This window comes from Brachycentrus maculatus, unplaced genomic scaffold (genome assembly GCF_059751285.1).
Source record: "Brachycentrus maculatus isolate JH-2025_06_01 unplaced genomic scaffold, ASM5975128v1 h1tg000119l, whole genome shotgun sequence".
Lineage (NCBI taxonomy): Eukaryota > Metazoa > Arthropoda > Insecta > Trichoptera > Brachycentridae > Brachycentrus > Brachycentrus maculatus.
Genome location: NW_028280872.1, coordinates 2,454,900 through 2,481,211, shown reverse-complemented (window position 1 = coordinate 2,481,211; position 26,312 = coordinate 2,454,900). Strand labels below are relative to the sequence as shown.

Below are 26,312 nucleotides of genomic sequence, written 5' to 3'. Positions count from 1 at the left end.
GCTAAAATGAACATAAAAAATAGAAATGTTTTTATGTAATTTAACACGTGACACTAAATAAAAATTCACGGTTTGAAAAATATTATCAACCAATAAACTAATGCATACAGATATTTACGATGTAGATTCTTCAAAATACGAACATTAAATATTGCAATTCTAGTTTTTATAGCTTACATCGAGGAGATTGCAAAACGCTCAGAGCATTTTTATCTCTTATAAATATATTCGTAGAGATATTGATCGTAAATCATATTATTTAATGAACTTACGACCCATTCCGGATCATATCGCGAGATGAAAACCGCTCACAATTTGACTAAACTTGCGTCATGCCTCGAGTCGATACTTGAAAAAAGAAAACTGTAATTTTATTTGCAATTTATAAGAGGATCTTTACTGCTATTTAATTTATAGTCAAAAATATCAGTAAGCTAACAAAATTTACATTAAAATATAAATATTTTGGCTATTAAATTTATATTCACGCATTTCGAATCAATTTTTCGAAGCGTTAAGTCATCACGTTACTTTTATAACAAGGTATACTTTATTTTATTTACTTTTGATGCAAAATATGGTTTAATCAACGTGTTGTGTTATCTTATCTGCGTACAGATTTCAAAAGTTAACCAGTTGCCCGATGGACAATACAAAACTTTGGGGTGAACTTACGACTCAGACAGACATTGCAATAAATAAAATCGATCAAAATATACAAGAATTAACTCATTTTCTCTGGTAAAAGCAGCCCTCCTAGTTTATTGCAAGTTTTCGACTTGACACATTTTTTACTAACACAAATATTTTGATTTTCAATTAAAACTTTATGTGGTAAAATACCACTATTTCTCAAAATCTTTTGAGTACGAAATCATTACTCAATATAGTTTTTGGTATTGATCACTTGAAGCTAATCATGCCAATTAGTGCACAAATTTGGTTGTATATTACGTATATGTAGCTCGTAATATGTTGTATGTTTGAGATTTTTGACATTATAAATCAAGAAAAAGTAACAAATACCATCCTAATCATGTAACCGAAAAAGTAATGAATACTCATCAGGCACATCTATACACGAGAATATGTAAAAGAGCATTACAATGCGCACTAAATTTGGCGGGCATGCCTCTGCTGTTGTGGGACCGATGGAATGGAATGCACTTCCACCAGCAGTTAGAAATAGTCAAGTAAAATATCCATAGAAAAAAAAACTAAAAACGCATTTGCTAAATCATTTCCACAATTTTAACACTGTGAAGCGCCCTAAAGGTGGTATTTACCAAAAATTTTGCTATACAAATTATCCAAAATTATTATCCTGGTCAAATTTTTACAAACAACAAAGATTGCTCTTAGATTATCTCAATCCCCATTATTTTTTTAACCTCCACTTGTTTACAAATGATTTCATTAACTATATTATTTATTTATTGAACGACATTACTATTTGAATTTCTAGTAGCAATAGATGCAAATGTATAGCTTTTTTTGTATCTTTCAAATATTCACATAAAATAGTAATCACGGATGAAGTAAAAAAAACATAACTACTGTATACCCAAAGGGCGTTTGTGCACTACATGGAATTTTACCATCCGGAACTTCAGTTAGCGTGATAAAACGATGATTGGCTTGGATTGGCTTGTGCTTTTGTCCATCTTTCTTCAGATCGATGCTCTTGATCGGTACGTGAACACGTTGCGCGTAAATTCGATCACGCTAAACTGTCGCAGTCGCATTTATTTTTAAAAATCGGACTGCCGGACGGTAAAATTACATGTAGTGCACAAGCGGCTAAAGGGTTAATGGTAACAATAAAAACTCGCCATGTCCATTAAATGCAAAAGTCAACCTGAGTCTCTCCAGACACCCGATTGAATAAGTTGAGGAAATAAATAACATCGGTTATAATAATTGAGGAATCATAAAACTTATGGCTCCAATCGGAAAAAAGTATTAATTGACATTTGCTATACATTTTTTTTATTAAATTTAAAGCGAATAAAATTCGCATAATTTTCATTAAAAATTAATTTAACATTAATAATATATTAACAGTGTTAAAAATTTATAATGGTCTTCATAAAAATTATAATAAAATGAATTATGGCACTTAAATTTTTCACAAATGCGATTGAATGTAATTTAATTTTTTTTAGATTGTGACCTTCATCCAAGCTTCAGAGGACTTAAAATAAAATAATATTATAATTATGCATATATTAAATAAAAATGGCAAGTAAAATCAATAAAAACTAATGGTCAATATTAACCTTATATTTATATACCAAAATTATTTTCCATAGTTTCTGAATATATTGCACCATTTGCCACGAGCAAACATCTACTTTGATAATGCACACTGAGATAAGAGATGGGGTGAATAGAAATTAGACGAAGATAACATATGGAGATCCTCGTCAAACCGTTACATTTCCATTATAAATGATTTTAAGTAATCCATAAGTCTAGCTTATAAAATTGTTACGTTTTGGTGCGATTCAATGATTTCATATTGGTTTAACGCGGGATTGGTCACGTTTTGTTGCAACTTTAATTACGATTTCGATAGAATACAGTTACCATAACAGATTTGCATTCAAATGATTTTATGCGCAATTTTGGAAATTTGTACTTTTTTACTGCAGTAATTACATTAAATTAATCCTCTGTTTTTTGGGCTGTTATGCCATGTGTCGTTAGCACTTCTTGTCCACGTTTTCTAAGATTATTACATCACATTGGCCATTGTAACTTTTATCAGTCTAAAAGATGGATTTTTATCACCTAATTACCTCTTTGCTTGTCACTCTTTCCATCTGGCTAATAAATCATTCCATTATTTTACAACACCTCAACTCAAATACTTCCATTATTTCCCTACTATTCTTACCCATCTTCCAGGAAATGAATTTCGAAATTTTTTAACCAACCTATAAAACCGAAATCAAAATATAATAATTTTATATTGATGTCTCAGCATAGAAGAGGGATATGGAAATCTGGGTATTTACATTTTTTTTTTAATAATGAAAATGAATGTCTCTTCACGGGCTATGTATGCTTAGTGAGGCGTTAATAAAAAATAAAATAAAAATTTAAAAATCTATTATGGTGGGGACTGACCGGAGCCATTAATTACATCGTAACGTAACACGTTACAATGTGAGTATTCGTATAGTCAGTATAGCGAGCCGAGCGCTCCATCCATAGTCGGAGCGCTCGCCGCTAGCGACGTTACGACGAAATCCCTACCTTTACAGTATTGTATAAAGTATTATAAAAAAAAGAAATAATAAATAAATTTCATATTCTTCTCCATCTATGTTGAGATAGCAATACAAAAAATTATATCTTTTAATTGTTAAGTGGACAAGTCCCAGATTTGTGAATGATGATCAGTCTTGCGCTGAATGTAAGCCTAGGAGTGGAATATATGTTGGGAACATGACGGCTACATTTCGGGTTGGCACTAGTCCCCTCACCTGGATGTACTTGATGGCGCAGTCCAGGATGGAGAGGTTGGATGACTTCTTGTCGTCGGGGGAGGCGGGCAGGTGGCGCTTGAGCAGTTCGAAGCACTCCTTGAGGTGAGCTCGCCGGTTCTTCTCCAGCTTGTTGTGCACCTCCCGGGTACCTGCCGCCCTTCCGCCAGACCTGAACAATCACCAATCATCAAACTTATCATCAAAACGATTCATTTTTTCATTAATTGATTCGGCAGTCACTCTGTGGTTATATCTGTTTTTAATTTAACACACTAAGAGCTCTTGTGCAGTACATGGAATTTTACTGTCCGGCAGTCTGGTTAGCATGAAAAAATGGATGATTGGCTTGTACACTTGTCCGTCTTTCTCTGTATCGATGCGCGTGAACTCGATCACGCTAAACTGTCAAACTTTGTAATCGCTTTTATTTGAGAAAATCGGACTTTCGGACAGTAAAATTCCGTGTAATGCACAAACGCCCTACGGGCGCGAAAGGCATTTCTACCCATTCAGCCAATTGATGCTTAAGGACGGGAAGGGTATTTTTACCTTCTGCGCTGGCCTGATTTTCACGTCAGAAAAGAAGGAAATATTCAATGCTTTTATATGAATATATGTTCCAATATTTATATTATTTTTTGACATCTCATCAAAGATGAAGAAGAATATGGAAGTCTGGGCATTTACGGGGCTTACGACCGTCATAGGCTGGTTTAAGTGATCACTTTACACACGTGTAACATTCACCAATTCTACCCATTATTGACAACCACACTACTCAAATTCTTGGAAGTTCTATATATATGAACCAATTTAGAAACCTTGTTCATGAATCACTAGAACTTCACTAGAGACATCTATTGGTGAGATGTAAAGAAGCTTTTTATTAAGCAGAAACTCTTATATTAGTATGTGAGATCCGAATCCCGGATTATAATCACACACATGAGAAACGCCAGAAAATACCATTTTCATTTTTATTATTAAGCTTATAATTTGACCAGATAATTTATTTACAACATTTTGAGTGTGTCCAAATACTTGTTCACAAAATCTGGATTATCTCCAATTACAGGAGTTATTTTCATATAAATATATAGAACTTCCAAGAATTTGAGTAGTGTGGTTGTCAATAATGGGTAGAATTGGTGAATGTTACACGTGTGTAAAGTGATCACTTAAACCAGCCTATGACGGTCGTAAGCCCCGTAAATGCCCAGACTTCCATATTCTTCTTCATCTTTGATGAGATGTCAAAAAATAATATGAAAATAACTCCTGTAATTGGAGATAATCCAGATTTTGTGAACAAGTATTTGGACACACTCAAAATGTTCCAATATTTATGTTAAGGTCTTAACTATATGTACACAATTATCAAATACCGTCACCCGAACATCCGAACAAACAGCCAACAGCCATCCGAAATGTGATAAATTTTACTTAGTAAACACCAGTATTTCTCCAAATCTATTGCGACGCGTGTGTCTAATATTATTATTGTTACTAAAGTGTCATAATAATAAAGTTGGATAATTTATAAAGCGTCATTTTAGACAGATAGACATTTAACTAATCTTTAGTGAAAAGTAGAAATACATTTTTTTGTACAAAAAACTATTATTTTCGTTTCTAGAATGTTTTTCGCAGATACTTTGTAGTACATTTTATAAACTTTATAAAATAAAACTACTTTGTTTTAACCACTTTTCATTGGTACACTTTTTCCAACCAGCATTGAGCAGCGAATACGTCCAATACGGACGGCAACATTGTGAGCTACAAATGGCATCGTCCAAAAACAGTATGAAACCGCACGCGCATACGTAAAGTGCAGCATTATTTTCGCCCTTACAATGTCCACTAAATTGAAAATGGACCATCTTTGCTACAACAACAAAAAAAGTCTTCGGCAATTTCAGCATGCATAAGAGAACATCTCAGCACTTGGGAGGTTAGTATGGGGCAGGGTTGGTTGGGGCACGTACCCGTTGCTGTTGCTGCGCGCGCGGGGCAGATCCTGCTCCAGCAGGTGGGGGGTGCAGGCGGCGAGCGGGTGCAGCGCGGGGGCGGGGGGCGCGGCGTGCGGGGGCGCAGGGATGGCGATGGGCGCGCTGGGCGGCGGCGCCCGGCCCGGCAGCGGACTCGGCTCCTCCTCTGTAACAAGCCAGGTAATCAAACATTAGTAAAGCAAACTCTCCAAGAGCTAAAAACAGAACATGAATACCAACTGGGAGCATCAACCCTTGTGATTACTAAATCCATCTAATAAGTCAGGGGATCAAAAATTAGAACACAAACTGTCCAAGAGCTAAAGACAGAACATGATTGCCAACTAGGAGTATCAACCCTTGTGACATCTAAATCCATCTACCAGTAACAAGACAGGTGATCAAATATTAGAAAACAAACTTCCCAAACAATTAAAAAACAGAACATGAACTGCAATCATCAATTCTTGTCTTTTCTAAACCCATCTACCAACTTTTGGAGATATTTTTCACCCACCTCCAAAGGCTGTGAAAAGCCAGGAGATCAAATATTAGATAACAAACTATCCAAGACCTAAGAACAGAACATGGACTGGAAGTATCGACTCTTGTAATATCTAATATATTCACCCACATCAAAAGAGCTGTAACAAGTCAGATGATCAATTAGATAACAAACTCTCCAAGACCAAAGAACAGAACATGGACTGGAAGTATCAACTCTTGTTATATATAAATCCATATATCAGCTTTTGGAGATATCTTTCACCCACCTCAAAAGAGCTGGTAACAAGCCAGGTGACCAAACATTAGAAAGCAAACTACCCAAAACCCAAAGACAGAACATGAGCATCAATCCTTGTGACTTCTAAATCCACCGACCAGCTTTTGGAGATATCTTTCACCAGGAGCTGGTAACATTAGAAAGGTATTAAAAGGTAACATTAGGTTCAAACATTAGAAAGCAAACTCTCCTAGACCTAATAACAGAATATGGACTATATGACGACTGAGGATGAGAATAACTGGACAGATGGCTGGACATGACTGGACAGATGGTCATCCAGGAGTTCTGGATGGACATGAATAAAGGAATAGGGCGGCCCCAGAAAAGATGGGTCGACGATATGTCCTCGTCGCGCTTTTTGAGTGCGCTCACAGATTTGTGAACAAGGATTTAGACACACCCAAAAATGTTGCCAACATATTACTATCGACGTTTCTTAGCATGGGTGAAAAAAACCAACAAAAAACCTTTTCTTACTACTATCATGCCATTCTTCAGCATGGGTAGGCAGAGAAAAAAAATCTAGCTTTCTTAACTTAAAAACATACTATTGTACTATCGCCATATCTCAGCGTGGGTGAAAGGCAAAAAAATATACTGATAAAATGACTACTCGGCTGTCCAAACTCAAAACACAGTAAGGGACATTTTTTTGTAGTACGTTTTTTTTTGCATTTTTGGACTAAGTAGATTCTACTCCGAGTCCAAAAATGCAAAAAAACGTACTGCAGTAAAATGTCCCTTACTGTGTTTTAAGTTTGGACAGCCGTACTATCACGCCGTTTCGCAGCACAGGTAGGCAGACTAACACACTCTTGCATTCATAACTTGTACACGCCATCAGGTCGCGCAGACCGTACAATCGTTTTTACAACTCGTAATTCAGACATCACGCCGGTTTGCGAATTCGGCAGAGACATCGGGAGGGCCGACGAAATTTGACGAAACGTAAAACGAAAAGATCGCGCGTCGTAAAAATAACAATAAAAAGTCGGACCGTCACGATGTCCGCGGCGCAACGTGCGGTTGGTCGGCTGGCTGGTTCGGAATTCCGGCAGCGGAGGAAAAGATCATCGAACCTGGCACGAGGCGTAGTGCGAACATTTGGCAAACCGACTCCGCGACGAGGTGAGACGCCAAGCGCCGAGCAGAGTACCGTAGAACGGGGCTACTTGAACTTTGATGTGTTACTTGAGCCCAGTACCAAAAATATTTCTACTAAAAAACTGCGCTAGAAGACCAAGGCTGTACTTAGCGTTACTTGTCGTTAGCGAGTACTTCTTAAAAAAACCTTAAGATAAGATTTGATTCGCGAAATATTTCCGGCCAGCGAGCGAGTATCGATAGAGATCTTTAAATAAACGTTTCACAGAGTCAGTGGCCCGCAACACGTGTCTGCTACAACACCGTACGCTGTACTCGCCATCACAACAAAGATTCTCTATCAGATGACCGGGAAAGGAAATACATAGAAGGTAATTGTGAAAAATAAGTCACCATGATCTTCCCGGACTACAAACTTTGTGATTTTGATTGTAATTTTTTCGTTTAATTAACGACTAAGTTTCCGCTCCATTCGTTTAACCCAGTGTTAAACGCATTAGAAGAACGCATTTGAAAAAGAAAAAAAATGCTTTTAGTGAAGGAAAAAAGGCGCCCGCTCTCCGCCAAAGTCAAAAGAAGAGAGAGGCCTGCTTTTCCCTCCAACATGTCAACTGTTTTTTTGATCGTTTCAAGATAATATTGAAAATTAAGTCACAGTAAAGAACATTTTTTTATATTATTTATTGATTCGGCATTAACTTGGTGTAATGAAACTCGGCATTAACTTGGTGTAACATTAAAGTGGTATATTCAAGTGTTTAATTTTAGTAAAATAACATTTTTTATGCTAACATAATTTCTTTATTTCATTTGAGAACAATAAATGTGATGATAATGCAAAACACAATTGCTTTGTCCGAAGACTTCTCCAATAAATTCTTTTGCAAAAAAATATTTTGCACATCGGCTTTTGCCCAAAGATCACAGCATCAGTATCATAATATTTTATGACGAATAATACGAAAACTTATTTTTTTACAAAATTTTAACACATAGACTACCAACTAGTCAGCTTTTCGCTGCCAACCGTAAACAACCAAACACCGATTAGTCGGTTTTTCTACTCGAATTGCTGGAAATAATTATCATTATTATGACTAATGAAAACAAGCCCCCGAAGAACAGCTAAAATCGTCTCTGAATACTATCGACACAATAAATCATCACCTTATTAGACAGACGTCAGTGGACCGGTATAAAGACTCGCCAACGCTGAAGTCAAACATCAGCGAACCGCGCGGTATCTGCAGTAGATGCATTCAAATTTAAAATGCAACTTTGTATGAGCCGGCCGTAATAGTGTACCTTATCTGATTTATATCATAAAATAATCAATCACTTGCACACATACACACACACACATATCGCTCACTCTTTTCAACAACGTCATATATCAAAAAACTTGATTTTTCAGGAGATCATTTTGGAAATTTAAAAATTAGTATTAAAAATAAATATCAAGCCACTAATTGAACTTTTTACTTTTGCTCTTTTAAGGTAAAATCTGAAGGTTTTTTCTCCATTTGAAAAATATTTAGCATACTTAAAAAAATTAATTAAACAATACCTTTTCTTCAAAATGCAAAAAAACTGTATTTGCCTTTGTACTTAATATTTGCCCTGTAGCGGGTAAATACTTTGTTAAAAATATGCCGCTTTTGCTGGGATATAGTACATTTTCTGGGCATTCCGTAAACATGTACAACTGAAAATTGTCGATGTTTTTATTTATGACGTTATTGAAAGGAGTGAGCGACATGTATAAAGTGGCAACATTTTTGATGGAAATCAATTTTCAATAAAAATCACAGACTTCCGACAAGAAAATTTGCTTTTTTCAGATCAACTTTTATTTTTTGCTTAACGCGTTCAAAGGGTTAAGATCGATAGAACACAGTAAACGGAACAGATTCGCATTTAAAGGATTTTTGCGCAATATTAAGAATGCAACTTTTTGGTTAGGACCACCACAAATATTGTGCCATTTTTTTAACATGTAAAAGTTCATGAATAAATAAATTGATATCGTCAGATTTTTTTGTCATTTTGTCAAAAAAAATACAAAAAAAGGTAACGTTATGCGAGGCATCACTTTATCAGGCTACCTTTTCCCCAGTCAAGTCTAAACCTGACTTCGGTAGTGCAAAATCTGTAAAATTTTTCATTTTCTAAGTTTGTTCCATAAAATATCTAAAATAGTGTATTCCATAATCTGGCAAAAGGATATAGCTGTAGTTGCAATACTGATATATTTTTTTAAAGATATATACATATAAAAATACATAAAACAAATGAGTTATTTAATTTTACAAGTTTGTTTATGCTCTCCTGTAAAATTTGGTCTGAGACAGATATACCCCTTTGCCTTTACACTACCGACTTATGGACTTGTATTTCATGTATATGCAGGATGTGAGCAGATAGATATGGGCGGCGCGACTGCCGCCCGCTCTACGCGCGTTCACACGAGGCGTCAAGGACGCGCGAGGCCAGCGAAGCTCATTCATACTAAAACAACTCATTATCATCGAGCATCTACCTGAACAAGGGCCTTCATTGTTCGTTGTAGACGAAAAATGCCATCAATTGATTCGGTAGTTACTTTGTGTATTTTTAAAAATTTATTTATTTCATAATGGTACATAAAAAATATTTTTATTTTTAAAATATCTTTTTTTTATAAAATATACTGTATTTTATAAATGTATATAGGTTATTATTATATAACATTGTTAACTTTGTGGTATGTTCATCGTTCACTTTGTGTAATATCACTTAAGGACCGGACCAGTTTTGATAAGTCGCAACATAATTTTCTATAAACCACTGCAACTACTACTACCATCACGCCGTTTTCCCGGCAGGGGTAGGCAGAAAGGATGGAACGCCACATTCTTCTGTCCTGACATACACTCCTCGCCTCCTTCACATCCATACATCTAGTCATACATGCCCTCCGATTACGCAGACTCTTGATACCACCAGATTTTTGGTTCAGATTGATCTGATCGTGCCAAACCTTTTTCGATCGTCTTCGTTCTATTTTCCCGTTCACATTCACACTCACCACAGTTTTTCCTAATCATTCTCTCGTTATCCATTCGCTCCACATGTTTAAAAAAAAACATTTAACGTAATTGTATTATTTTCTTAAAACACCGTTTTTGCATTGAAAAAATAAGTTTTTTTTCGAAATCAATATATGGTTTTGAAAAGAAAAGAGTTATTGAAAGGTAAGGAGTTAAAAAAATGTATAAAAATAAATTTTCAATATATTTTCTAATAAAAGTAAAATTCTAAACAAAAAAATTGAGCGAACACACATCTAACAGGGAATCGAACGCGGGACGATATGCACGTTAGCCAAATGAGCTGACTACCATACTATGGAGGCGGATAACGAGATATATACCTATAATTAAATTAAATATTGTAATAAAAATATGTATTAAAAAATATTTCAAGAGTCTACAATTTTTTTTTCAAAAATTAAGTATGGTAATAATTTAGCGTTACAATGTATTTTAGATTTTTTTTAAAGAATAGAATGAATTTCAAAAATGTTACAAAAATTGTAAAATAGGGCAGCATATAATAGGTGGTATTATTTACAACATTTTGTGTGTTTGGACACACTCAAAATGTTGTAAATAAATTGCCTGGTTAAATTATAAGCTTAATAAATAATAGAAATGAAAATGGCATTTTCTGGCGTTTCTCATGTGTGTGATTATAATCCAGGATTCGGATCTCACATACTAATATAAGAGTTTCTGCTTAATAAAAAGCTTCTTTACATCTCACCAATAGATAGATATCTCTAGTAAAGTTCTATTGATTCAAGTACAAGGTTTCTAAATTGGTTCATATATACAGAACTTCCAAGAATTTGAGTAGTGTGGTTGTCAATAATGGGTAGAATTGGTGAATGTTACACGTGTGTAAAGTGATCACTTAAACCAGCCTATGACGGTCGTCAGCCCCGTAAATGCCCAGACTTCCATATTCTTCTTCATCTTTGATGAGATGTCAAAAATAATAGGTGGTATAATCATGCATCGGGGTTTTTCAAATTGAACATCGGAGCTATTATATTATATTTGAAAGTAGATTAGAGCACTATGCGGGATATTCCCGATATCGGTCGAGAGTGGCGGCCATTAGCGGTGAAGTTTTGGCGCTATAGTCCGTGCTAGCCGATAATGGAGCACATTTACATACGTGTAGACGGAACGGCGAGGCGGGTAGATCACGGAGCGATGTATGGTCATCGACCACAGACAATGGCCAACCGTGGAGGCCGCGGCCTTTTTGTCGCGCGCACATTACCATCACCCCGCCGAGCTTCCAAAACTATCGGAAGACCTAGAGGGGTATTGTCGCATCAACATTATTCATTTTTTCGGCCACTGAATTATTCAACCTGCGGACGAGATGCCAATTTCTTTAAATTTTTGTGTCCTCAGCCTTCTTTATGAACCTAGTGAATTGCTAGTGAGTACAACTCATGTTTTAGCCTAGTTGACATTTTCAACTGCGGAAAATCTGTGTTGAAAAGTCGAATGGTGAGCATATTGTCCTCTCAGGATCTTTAAAAACTATGCTTCTCAGCATTGTATGTATGTCCCTACTAGAACTACACACACATTCATTCATTCTTTTGCTAGATCTACACTAAATATTTTGTACTAATCTTTATGTTTCTGTGGTTAACTATAATTGTCTTGTTTAAAGAATATCTTTTAATTGTTTTGTTTTACATATGTTGCTGTTGTTAACCCAAACTAAAAATAAAATAAAAAAATTTAAAATAAAACCTAATTCTGAAATTGGGGTCATAATTTCTAGAATGATTAATTTATTAATTGTTATAATTATTATGTTATGAAATTTTTATTAATTGTTATTATTATTTTGTTTTTAAATAAAAATAAGACTTACAGAATCATCATCTCAAAACAAAAAAAAACATGATATTAAACATGTATCGTTCTTCCGTTCAAAAGGAATAAGCTTAATAAATACTTCGCCACATTTCTCAACTGATGGCGTAACAGTCATACTTCACAAATGTATCGAAAACCTTACCGGTATACGGAAGGATATAAGACTTTTGCATATATACAGGTTTCAAGAATTAAGCAATATGGATGTTCAATAGTGGGAAACATGGTGAACGTTACACAAGAGTATAAAGTGATTATTTCTTGGATGTTTTTCGCAAATACTTTGTGGCACATTTTATAAAGTTTATAAACTGATCACTTAAGCCAGCCAAATGCCAGGTTGTGAGCCCTGGGATGCTCAGACTTCCATCTTCTTTCATAAAAAAGGGAAGAACAATACATGGTTGAAAAATAAACCCGACTGTGGAGTCATCGTGAATCTAGTTTTTGACAACAATAACAAATGGCTACAAAAGCCTCGATCCGACACTACATCAGAGTCCGGTTTTGCCGACTAGGATTGCCAAAATTGAAAATAAACCCGAGAGGCGCTCCAAGTTCAAGGTTTCCGCGAATAATAACATCGAGCGGCTATTTCCGTGGCCTGTTTGCACTATGGCAGAATCGGCAATACGACCATCGCAGACTCGCACATAACACGGCTGCGAAACTAATAATAATATCGCCACATCATGACCTATCCACTATCCGACGCGGAGGCGGCGCTGCCTGGCATCAGACCAGCAGCTAGACCCACATATAGAGAACAGATCTACAACACATCTTAGTAGATGAGAAAATAATAATAAAAAATGAGCAAAACACGAAAATCCACGACCAAAACTGTACAATTGTCATGTGATACTTAAAACACTGCTGAAAAAGAAATACATTTCAGCAAAGCATCACTTTTGAATGGTTTTTTAAAGAAAAGTTGTTACAAGACTAGAATGGTAAAACGCATTAATAATAAATGAATTAAAAAAACGATCAAAACACGAAAATCCACTAAAGAAACTATATAATTATTGTGATATGATACTGTAAAAAAATACTACTGAAAAAATATGTATAAATTTCAGCAAGCATCACTTTTGAATGGTTTTCAAAGAAAAGTTGTTGCCAGTCTTGAGTGGTAAAACGTATTCCCAAGAATCGTTGATGGGATGAACAGCATCTTTGGTTCAGAGATTCGTTTCGTCCTAAAATTGTCATACCGTATTTTAGCAATTATTCACAATACGTTTAAAAATTGAGCCACGTTTCAAAAAAAAAATTTGGAAACCAAGTTCAATTTCTTCTTCTTTTCTCTTAACGTGTCGTGTCAGGTCCCCGACGTTGACTATCACTTGTGAGAATGTTTCCCTATTTTGGGGCAGTTCTAAACGGCTCCTCCATATTCCTGTCCACTCGTGTATATTATAAAACCAGGAGATCAGCGGTTCCTTTTTTCTGTTTCAGGAGATTCAGATGTTTCATTCAAGGACTTTTATTTAGTCACGATAAAAAGAATCTTTATGGAATATATGGTTAAGTGAACGTAAGAAAAATTTAATGACAATCGTGTGAATAAAAAAATGAAGGAGAAGAATAACTGAATATTTTTACAACAACACGGCTGTCCAAACTCAAAACACAGTAATGGACTTTTTTTTTGTAGTACGTTCTTTTTGCATTTTTGGACTAAGTAGATTCTACTTAGTCCAAAAATGCGAAAAAAAATGTACTGCAAAAAAAAATGTCCCTTACTATGTTTTAAGTTTGGACAGCCGTAATGCCATCTTATCTAACGTGTTTAAATATAAATAATTATAAAATTTGACAAATTAGCCATTAACAAAGAAGATATTAACGACTTACACGTGATTATATAAGACCGTGGGATTGTTATTATACTTCTAAAATAATAACTGGCGACTGCCTTGTTAATTGCAATTACATTAAAGATTGCATCATAGACGAAAGAATAGATTAGTGCCCAACAATAACAAGGAACTATTTGGCTAGATTTGGCTCAATTTGCCACTCTATTGTTCTCCTTATCAAAACTTTTACATTTCAACTTGTCGTGAGAACATCGCTCCAATTGTTGAGAGAAAAGAGATCCGCACAGCCGTTGCGACACATCTCTCACTCCTTTCAACAACGTCACATGTCAAAAATCGTCAATTTTTAGTTGTACGATATCCCAGCAAAAGCTGTATATTTTTAACTTAATATTTACCCGCTACAGGGCAGAAAGTGTTGTTTTTGCATTTTGAAGAAAATGTATTGTTTTATTATTTTTTTTTAAATGAACTAAATATTTTTCAAATGGAGAAAAAACCTTCAGGTTATCCCTAAAAAGATCTGTTGCACAGTAACAATAAGTGGCTTGATATTTATTTTTAATGCATTTCATTATATTCTTAAATTTTAAAAAGGTCTCCTGAAAAATCAAGTTTTTCGATATAGCACTTTTTCTCCTTTCAACAACTTCATTTATCAAAAACCATCTTTTTAGGATAAGATCTTTTTCGGTAAAACCTGAATATTTTTTCTCCTTTTGAAAAATATTTAGTTAAAACAAAAAAATTAAACAATACCTTTTCTTCAAAATGCAAAAACAACACTTTCTGCCCTGCAGCGAGTTAATATTAGGTTAAAATATGACGTTTTTGGGCATTCCGAAAACACGCACAACTGAAAATTGACGATTTTTGATATATGACGTTGTTGAAAGGAATGAGCAACATGGCCCCGACACAACGAGACATTGCCACATTTTCCGGGAGAGTGTGCCGGCACTTTCGCGATCGGCGACGGTGACAGGTTGGACACGATCGAATACCTGACAACAATAAACGGTCATTGTGCGCAGTTGATCGTGATTCGTGATCCGAGCGTTTACAACAAACAAACACCAAAGATCAGGAATGGTATCGATAAATAAAAGCGGCGCTCATCGCAAGTTTCACCAGCGCTGTATAAATAACACGCCAGTTTCCAACATCTGTCAATGCTATTCCATTCACTTCGCTGGACTTTGGTCTAACATCGATTCAACTTTAGATAGCAAAATGCAGTCCCTTTCACGAGCTGTGTGTTCGCAATGATAACTAACTAACTAACCATCACGCCGCTTCCCCGCAGGGGTAGGCAGAGAGAATAGAGCGCCACACCACTCTGTCCTTGCAAACATTCTTCGCCTCTTCCACGTTCATGCATCTCCTCATACATACCCGCCGATTGTTACGACTCCTAACCTGACCACTTTCAAGTATTTGGCATACCTGATCGTGTCATGTTTTTCTCGGTCTTCCTCTGCTTCTTTTCCCGCTAACATTCGCCTCATAAATTTGTTTTACCGTTCTTTCCTCACTCATTCGTTCTACATGTCCAAACCATCTCAACACACCTTTCTTAATTTTATCGATAATGCTTATCTCAGCTTTGCATTCCTTCCTTATTTCACTATTCGCACATCTATCATACATCGTTTTGTCGCACATTCTTTTGAGAGATCGCATTTCGACTGCATTCAGTCTACTTTCATCCTTCTTTTGCCAACTCCATGTTTCACTTCCATACATTAGAGTTGGAACCAGGACTCCGTTGTGTACTGTCAGTTTAGCTTCCGCTGATAGGTTTTTATTTGCTATAACTGATTTCAGTGCACCGTTCACTTTGTTCCCAGCATTCCCAGCAAGAAAAAACACTTCTACGATTATATCGTGGGTATACAGGGTCGGCATAGATTGTTTCACATTCCTATACACAGGACCAACCTGCCGATGGTTACGCCTGTAGGAAGAGCTACCGCTATGTTGAACAATATCTCATTGGATATTGATCTGTTCCATGTGTCTGAAGGAGTTTTTCAAAGCGGGATTCTTCTACACCTTTAGCAATAGTTCTTGCATATTTTCGATTTTTCATATTTAATGTATACGCTTTAAAGCTTTTAGTTTGTAATGTATATGTTAATTGAAAATAAATTGAAATTGAAATTGAAATATACTATCCATGTTTTAATAATCCCTGTCATTTAAAACTTTTAGCCTGAATAAGATACCCGCTATTAAACTACAAGTTGAATTTACTTTTAAAACAACGTAAACATGACATTTTAAACTACTTAGTGTATTTTGAACGTTGAAAACTTTATAATTTGCATCATTAAGTCTAAATTGCACATTTTCGACTTAACGTTTTTTGCCAGTACTAAGCGAAAAATTAGCTTATATTTATTTGACCCCCCCCTGGGAATCGAACCCGGGACCTCCAGAACGGTAGCCGAGCGTGCTGACCATTACACTACGGGAGGCGGACACTCCAAACTTAGTCGTGTTTATCGGCTCCACATGTATTCTATTATATCCTCGTAGATTAAAATGACGAATTACGCAACAATTTGATTACGGAAAGTTTGGGCACCGCGTGATCTCGACCGTCCGCACTTTGTTGCACGCTGCCGTACAAGGTGTCGGCAGGCGCAGTACCTACATGTTACGATGCATAGTACTCACGCACACTCGCGGCAGGCAGACGGATCCAGTCACGAGGCGGCGGGGGGGAGGCAAGGACGGCCGCGAGGGGGGCGCGGGAGGGGGGGGGGGTGAAAGGAGCCAGCCGATCATGTGAACGCAGCCGCTAAACCTTCGGCAACATGCGTCACCGTCAACCGATATACAAAACAAGATTTATTGCCCTTTTGTTCGGACTCTGGAACCGCTCCGATTAATTGCGATTAAGGCCCAGTTATCAATGTTCCACAACTTAATTTTCTTTAAACCCACGTAACATTTAACGTAATTTAATATTTTTCTTAAAACACCGTTTTCGTACAGAAAAAATAAGTTTTTCTTCGAAAGAAAAGAGTTATTAAAATATACTGAATATCATTAATATTAAAGCATTTACTTTGAGGTTAGTCATTTTTACCAATTATTTTTTTTACGAAAATGTTATAATATTAGTATATAAGCACTCACCGTAGCGGTAAGTGGTTTTATACTAAAAGGTAAAGAGTTAAAAAAAGGCAAATATATTTTTTCAATATACGAGTATATTCTATAAATCCGTATCCACTTCCGTAGTGTAATGGTCAGCACGCTCGGCTTCCGTTCTGGAGGTCACGGGTTCGATTCCCAGGGGGGGAGTAAAATAAATATCAGTGATTTTTTCACTATGATATTTATTCAATATCGCCCTGGACTGAAACCTGAAGCAGCGGGCTGATCACCTTTCCTTCATGTGTTAACTGTATTAAAATGCGTTTATATGATGCAGTACCCTATGCACCAACGGGTGCGGATGAGGATTTGAAAAATATTAAATAACAAAAATGTTTTTAATTCAAGTTTTACTTAGTAATAACATTATTTCTTAAAATCTACTGTGACACGTGTTTCGATGCATTCCGCATCATTTCCAAACACCGTATACGTTTACGGTGTTTGAAAATGATGCAGAATGCATCAAAACACGTGTCACAGTAGATTTTAATAAATGGTAATATTTATTAAGAAAAACTATAATTAAAAATGGATAGATTTTTACCACAAAGTGACTGCCGAATCAATTAATGAAATAACAAAAATATGTTGACATTTTCAATATATTTTTAAAAATAAACAAATATCAATATACATTCCTACGTGTATTCTAAAACAATAAATTGGGCGTGAAGGGACATGTGGCTTCTCGCGCAGCCGTTCGCTTACTGAATCGTCCAGTTTGCGAGTTTCCCTTGAGAAAATACGAGAAAGGCGATGCGGAGATCTGATGTTGGTGTTGATCGTTTTTTTAGAGCGATCGATGTATGAAAATGATACGTGAAAACCGCTCGAGAAAATCGCGTATTGCAAAATAAAGTCGATGGTCCAAATAATCAGCCGAGGAAATGTCGATTGAAGAGCGAAGAGAAAGTTTTGTAATGCAGTCAAGCTCTAGCGAATGGAAACACCATCTAGAATGGAATACAATAACAGAAGGTAGACGATATCGCAGTTTACTTTAGAACTTAGAAAAAAAGTGAGCTGTTGCGCAAGCGACACAATTAATATCAATATACAGGACAATTATTGTATTATATAAGATGGTATGGTCATGTGGAGAGAACAGATAACGAGAGAACGACTAAGAAAACATACTTGGCGAATGTGAGCAACAGAACGAGGAAGGCCGATAAAGACTTGGCACGATCAGATCAATCAGGAACTAAAATCTGGTGGTGTCAAAAGTCTGCGTAATCGGAGGGTATGTATGACTACATGTATGGATGTGAAGGAAGCGAGGAGTGTATGTTAGGACAGAAGAGTGTAGCATTCCATCCTCTCTGCCTACCCCAGCGGGGAAACGGCGTGATGGTAGTAGTAGTAGTAGTAGGTTAGGATATGATGTATATTCTACATAATATTTCACATCCAATAGTCCATTTGCCAATAAATTCAGCATCCATAATAACATCAATCGAAAAGTTTGTCAGAAGAGTGTGGCGTCCATCCTCTCTCTGCCTACTCCTGCGGGGAAACGGCGTGATGATGGTAGCAGTAGTAGTAGTAGTATACAGGACCGAGCGGACGGAATTAAAATAAAAAAAGTCTAATTAGCTTGATCGATTGCACCAAACTGGAACCTTGATGTATCAAAACTGACAGCGAACAAAAAAATACTAAAAGGACACGGTTACCCACACTTTAAAAACCGCTTTGTCCGTGCAAGGGATTCGGCTTGCGCAATAATAAAAAAATATATATAACGGGTGAAAAAAAAGGCACGCCATAACAGAACAAAGAGCTCTGCAATCCAGTTCTTAGTACGGCACGCGAAAGGAGTGCGATATTTTATACTCCACGTACGCCCTCAGCCTGAGCCAGCCAACACTCGTTATGTCCACTGGACGTGCACTGACAGCCAAACGAAATCCATAATTACGTGGCGACATTGTTGCAAGCCTGCAAGCCGATCTATACGTATAACGAGCGACGAAAACGTTCGACGTTGCGAAACGGACTTCTAGAAATGTGATTCAACGATGGATAATAAATAGGAAGAGGCAGTACCACAGACATCGGTCACTCCTTTTAAGAACGTCATATATCAAAAATCGTCAATTTTCAGTTGTCAATGTTTTCGGAATGCCCAGAAAATGTAATATATCCCAGCAAAAGCGGCATATTTTAAACTTAATATTTACCCGCTTCAGGGCAGAAAGTGTTGTTTTTGCATTTTGAAGAAAAGGTATTGTTTAATTATTTTTTTTAAAAACACTTAATCTTATTTAAATGGAGAAAAAATATTCAGGTTTTACATAAAAAGATCTATTGCACAGTAAAAAGTTCATTAAGTGGCTTGATATTTATTTTTAATACATTTTATTATATTTTTAAACTTTAAAAACGATCTCCTAAAAAATCTAGTTTTTTGATTTATGACGTAAAGGAGTGAGCGACATGTGCGAGAGGGATCACTATTTGATTGCCAATTATTACAATAAGTTCATAAAAAGAAAGTACATAAATGTAAATAGCAGCATGAACGCTATTTAATTTTTTGGACTTTTTTGCAACGATTCAACTAGAAATATGGTAAATATCAGGTAGAAATATAAAAATTATTCAGTACAGAAACAAAAGAATTACTTAGATACACACTAAAGATATATTTTATGCTAAATAAGAATGAAACGTTGAGTGAAAATAAAACCGACATATTGAGTTTGTATCCAAATCATCCAAATGCTGGTTTTGCTCTATGTTGGTGATATTAACATAGAGATATTTTAAAATAAATATTGTGAAAAAAAACTATTCCTAAAAAATAACACAATTGAAAATTATATTTTCAGAGATCTCCTAGCAATCCGGGAAAAAATCTTAGTAAGTTCCATGAAAGTTTCTGCCAGTTTGCCAAAAGTGGACTTTTTAAAGTGGTATTACACAAAGTGAAGGATGAATGATAAGGAGAGTGTTTTATTCATCTATGTTGAGATAGCATTCAGTGAACTCAGTTAAGGCAACAAGAGGTCGCATGTCGACAAGGATGTTCACCTTTTAGGATGACAATAAGGACGTGCATCTAGAGACGAATGCGCCACCTCAACTAGTTCCAGCAGAGTCTGGCTAGGCAGACAGAAGGTAGCGGACTGTATTACCATACAATCAACGCCGGTGACTCATGGGAGAATTCAGAAGCCCCCACGCGCGGTCCAACTGCCTCAGCCGCCAGGCGGCTATGAAGAAGAGACACCCGGAGCATGGAGTCCAGATGAAAGGAGGGTTTATAATTCCATCTGGACCTATTTAAGAATACAGAGTCTATTTGCGTCCGAGGAGTTACCGTACGCGCTATTTTTGTTCCTGCTGGGCTAACCTTGGGTGTTGACAAATATTGGCATCACGTCGGCTTAGTTTTCAATGCCAAACGTCAATTATTATTTTCATTCTTAAGATCCGACAGATAATGTACTAGGCGGTTATCCTACGCTTGTACAATAAACACGAGATACCATTTAGAAAATGATATGTGCCAATTCGCTAATGCAACTCTTGATTTTTTTAGATAGGAATTGCATTTAGTATTTACCTGGCTTATTATGTACAAGGTTTTTAGATCATTCAGTGGATTTTTGTTTCTTCAAGCTGAATAAAGACATTTTATTTAAATTTGTGTTGGGAACAGGAGGGATAATTTAGTGTGGGCCAACCAGGAACAGCTTAGCATTTGCTTATCGCTGGGAGGAAACCACGTAAAACTCCTCGGGAGAAGCCGGACTGTTGAATGTTGTCAGCAGACCTTCCGTTCCACTAGAAGAGGGTTCGGCATTTTGTGTCCTAGTTTGGTTTATGGTACCAATGTCCTTCACTATTTTTATCATGTATGATACCTCTTGTGCAACTCTTGATTAATATTATAACAAGACGGATGTATTTTTAAAAAAAATCATAATAATCTGCAAGACCTCTATTTTAGAGGCTTGTCTGCGGGTAGAAAAGTGAGGATAGGGAAGGTAGATGTAAAAGTTACATCACGAACACCCAGACTAATTGAAAATAAATATTTCTCAAATTCATATTGCAGTTGGCGTGAATCAAACCCCCGACGCCAGTTTCAGAGTCGAGCATCTACCCAAATACGCCACGGCGCCCACCTCATGATTGTTATTTGGCCAGAGGCGTGCATTCTATATAGGCATAAAAGCAGTGCCTACCCAGGATTAATCGCGTTCCATATAGAAAGCTTTTAAATGTAAATTCATAGTAAAATCGGGATCCAATTTTATGTTATTTCACATTTTCAATAAATTTCGCAACTTAGTTTTTTTTTATTGCAAGAGCAGGTCTGTCAGGAAGCCTAGATGCTTCTGTATAGGATCTGGGAATGCGGTGGGACAGCTTTCAATATAGAAACACCACCAGTGCCTACTATGCCTTACCCTTACCCAACCCTACTACCTGATTAAAAACTCTGTGCACGCCACTGAATTTGCCTTATAATTTAAGATTAACGACCATTATCGATTAGTTTCCTCCCGTTTGAATTCGAATCGATCAATACATTCGAGAATCACAAACGCGTCAAATTTCCTAGAATAGAATTAGACAAAAGCGTTTCGATCGGCGCTATAGAAAGATCGGAATGTACACAGGTCGAGGAAAATACACAACAAATGTGTCAACGTTGCCCCGCGCGGGGAGCTCAACGACCCAGCGGGCAAATAAATGGCAATTACGTGCCGCGGCAATCATTCGCATGTGCAAAGGCGCCGGACAAAATAGCCTCGCAGATACGGTGAAACCTCTCAAAACGATCACCTCGCATAACGAGCAAAACCTATATTTATCGTTCATCAAAATGGGTCAACGATGAATATGGGAATTTTGATGTTCTACTCGCCATTTTGTCAGCACTGAGATGCTTATATAGTAAGTCGATATTCGTATCGTGGTATGTCCCTATTTTCATATAATTTGTCTTGGACATTTTCTTCCTCCCGCCACTCTTCCAGGTAATTATGTTTGATGACATATGTGAAATTTTGTAACTGGAATGCTACAGATACTTTTTTTGTTACTCATAATTGTAAATGTATTTATGTAACTGTTCTGTAAAATTTCCAAATAAAATAAAAACCCTTTCAGGCATACGTATCAATAAATAAATAAATAAAAATTGTTTCGCTCAACGAGTGTTTCACGTAACGAGTAGTATTCTGGAAAGCATTAATCTCGCTATGCGAGGTTCCACCGTACTAGTTACGTCCTAACGGCTGCCCGTACACGTGCGGTCTCGAATAGACGCCACGAGAGAACACCGACACGCACACACACACACAAGCTAGAAGAGCAGCCGAACACGCGCGCCAAAAACGTATTACATAATTCTAATTCGGTATCGCCAACATGGGCGCTGTCTCCCGGCCAATTGTGTGGGATAATGATCCCGGTGGACTGGGCCGAGATGTGTGGCGGATTGTAACGGGAGCGCAGAGCCAGGTGAGGCAGGATACTGCTCAAAATAGTTGAAGATGCTGCAGTAAAGGCGGGGACTGGCCGGAGTCATTTCGTCGTAACAACGTAAAGGTGGAGACTGACCGGAGCATTTCGTCGTAACATCGCTCGCTGCGAGCATCCGAAACTATGGATGGAGCGCTCGGCTCGCTGTACTGACTATACGAATGCTCGCATCGTAACGTGTTACGTTAACCCTTAAGCCGCTTGTGCACTACACGGAATTTTACCGTCCGGCAGTCCGGTTTTGAAAAATGAAAGCGACTACGACAGTTTAGCGTGGTCGAATTTACGCGCAACGTGTTCACGCACCGATCCGAAGAAAGATGGATAAAAGCACAAGCCAATCATCGTTTTAAAACGCTAACTGACGTGCCGGACGGTAAAATTCCGTGTAGTGCACAAACGCCCTTAGGCATCGTCCTAATACAACTTGATTACGCAACGATCCCAAGTTCTCACGAATGTTACTCGTACGAATCCGCAGTTAAACATACAAATTTCGTATAAGTGTCCTAATTGGTTGCGAGAACGCTAATTAGGACACTTTTGCGAGATCTGTATGTTTAATCGCTATAACTACGGGTAAAATTCGCGAGAACTTGCGATGGTCGCTTGATATGACGAGGCCTTGGACCAGAATGAGAGCGATAATTGGGGACTATGGAACTGTATGTAAATAAGGGTCTTGGATGTTGAACATTTTTATGGGAACACTAATAAACCCCAAAACATCCATCCAACATCCATCCAACATCCATCCAACATACATCCATCCAAGTCATTCGTATTTTTTGACGAGCACAATGTTTGTTCTGCTTCATTATTCTTCATATCTATCACATCATACATATCGCTCACTCCTTTCAACAACGTCATAATATAAAAAAAAAACGTCAATTTTCAGTTGTGCATGTTTTCGGAATGCCCAGAAAATGTACAGCAATGCCCAGAAAAATGTACAAAAATGTACAAAATGCCCAGAAAATGTAATCCCAGCAAAAGAGGAATATTTTAAACTTAATATTTACCCGCTACAGGGCAGAAAGTGTTGTTTTTCCATTTTGAAGAAAAGGTATCGTTTAATTATTTTTTTGAATGTACTAAATATTTTTCAAATGAAGAAAAAACCTTCAGGTTTTACCGAAAAAGATCTGTGGCACAGTAAAAAGTTCAATAAGTGGCTTGATATTTATTTTTAATACATTTTATTTTATTCTTAAACTTTAAAAACGATCGCCTGAAAAATCAAGTTTTTTTATTATTTTTAAATATGACGTTGTTGAAAGGAGTGAGCAATATGTATATCTAATTTTAACGATTCCAGAAAATAAGAAAAAAAATACATTTGGAAAGAAAATAAATCTACCAGATTCTTGCGACAAGTGCAGAGCTTCAGAATAATATATACTTATATCTTTTCTTTACAAAGAAGAACTGCAGTCGGAATCTCTCATAAATTTCGCAACGTTGAAAATGAAAAATAATGGAAACTGCCGGAGCAACCCAAATATATATTTTTTTTTAATATTGCGTGACGCGTCCCGCCACAATTGAGCACTAAAAGAGAAAGATCTAGAACACGGGTGGGCAACCCGCGGCCCGCGGCTATGTATGAAGAATGTGTTTTTAAACCAGTGATACACGGTTTGATGCATCAACAAAATTTATGTCCTCAAGTATTCTATGAGCCAAGTCACGCATGTTGTTATAAAAACAGTGAACAATATCCGTTCACAAGCATTGTCAATTAACGCAATCTCAAAAAAATGTCGAAAACCAGTTAAAGCGTGCAACTTCAACTATTGAAATAGATTTAGAAAAATTAACTAAGCGAAGAGAAACTCAAATCTCAAACTAAGTGGTCATTTATAGATTGGTGTTTATTAAAATAATAATGTTAATATTGTTTGATTTATGTGTCCGAATAAATAATATTGATAGTTAAAAATTATCAAAATGTTTATTACTATACCAATGCATTTTTTGTTGGTTCATTGTATGTTGTCTACTCACTTCTGGTCGTAGTAATGTTTTCTTTCACAATTACCATGATTTTACATTCAGATTACTAACGCATTCAAATTATTTATAATATGTACTTACAAAAAATTAAGTATGAAATTCGTTGTTATAAAAAAAGCGTATGTCTGTATGCGGCCCTTGGGAATATTATATGTCATCGATGCGGCCCGGGATGCAATTTGGGTTGGCCAGGCCTGATCTAGAATAATAATAAAAATGTTGATTATATTGTAGAAACGGCGTAAAGAGCGACGATCCATAACGGCGGCAATGCATCACCGTCAGCTCGGTCACGATTTGTGACATTTGCCAAACATCGGACGCGTCGCTCGGATTTCAATTGTTTCGGTTTCGCAATGGTTTTCCGGTAAAGGAATCAAATGTCACCGGTACACGACCGCACTGTAAGTGGATACTAGCCCGCGTTACAGCCTGGAAAACTCTAAACCGCATTTCGCAACGCTTGCAATGGCTGGCATTTCTCCACGCGACTCAGACCTACCGATGCTGTTGGTTGCCCAACGAATTAGACGAAATGTCTCGAAATATAAGATGTATTCAGCAAAAGATATGAAATAATTTTGGGAAAATTAGAAGCATAGACATAAAAGTTGTAATAAGAGAAAATAGTATGTGTCAAAAGTCTGCGTAATCGGTTCTCTCTATAAACTAATACTTAGGCATGAAGTTGGCCCACTTGATACCAGCACTAATGTATGGAAGCGAAACGTGGAACTGGCAAAGGAAGGACGAAAGCAGAGTGAACGCTGTTGAAATGCGCTCCCTCAGACGACTGTGTGGAAAAAATATTCTATGACAGAATTAAAAACGAATATATAAGAAAGGAATGTAAGGCTGAAGAAGGAGTAATTGAAAAGATTAGGAAGAGTTCGTTACGGTGGTATGGACATGTGGAGCGAATGGATAACGAGAGAATGACTAAGAAAATATATGTGGCGAACGTGAGCGGGAAAACAGAACGAGGACGACCGAAAAAGACTTGACACGATCAGATCAATCAGAACCTAAAATCTGGTGGTGTCAAAAGTCTGCGTAATTGGAGGGCATATATGACTATATGTATGGATGTGAACGAGGCGAGGAGTGTATGTCAGGACAGAAGAGTGTGGCGTTCCATCCTTTCTACCTACCACTGCGGGGAAACGGCGTGATGATAGTAGAAGCGATAGTAAGTTGGCCCCATTTTTCAGTGAAAACTAATACTTTGCATTTTACAGTTGTGGCCCCAAGGATCGTTTTTTTTTTCTAATCTGGCAGTCAATGTGTTTACAGCAAAAACAAAACAGAGACAACGTCACCAGACGGGCAAATAAATATGACCGTAAAAAAACGTTTTTGAGTAATACTATGTTAAATCTGTCACAAACTCGTGTAGGTACCTACGTCAATTTTTTTCTCGGTGGACTATGATATATCGAGTATATAAAAATGATCAGAATATAGAGTTTACT

General features: G+C 36.8%; 1 protein-coding gene across 3 annotated transcripts in view; it reads right to left on the bottom strand.

Annotated features, from left to right (window-relative positions):
- The window catches only part of LOC148309655 (uncharacterized), a 122,693-nt gene that overhangs the window by 18,605 nt on the left and 77,776 nt on the right, over positions 1-26,312 (bottom strand). For all 3 annotated transcript variants that reach the window (XR_015837501.1, XM_088259727.1, XM_088259726.1), the window contains exons 3-4: positions 5,483-5,651; positions 3,492-3,663 (exon numbers count right to left, since the gene is read on the bottom strand). Coding sequence is in view for 2 of the 3 variants with exons in the window: in XM_088259727.1 (XP_088115853.1) it covers positions 3,492-3,663; positions 5,483-5,651 (341 nt within the window). In the remaining variant the exon portion in view is untranslated. The remainder of the gene's footprint in view (positions 1-3,491; positions 3,664-5,482; positions 5,652-26,312) is intronic.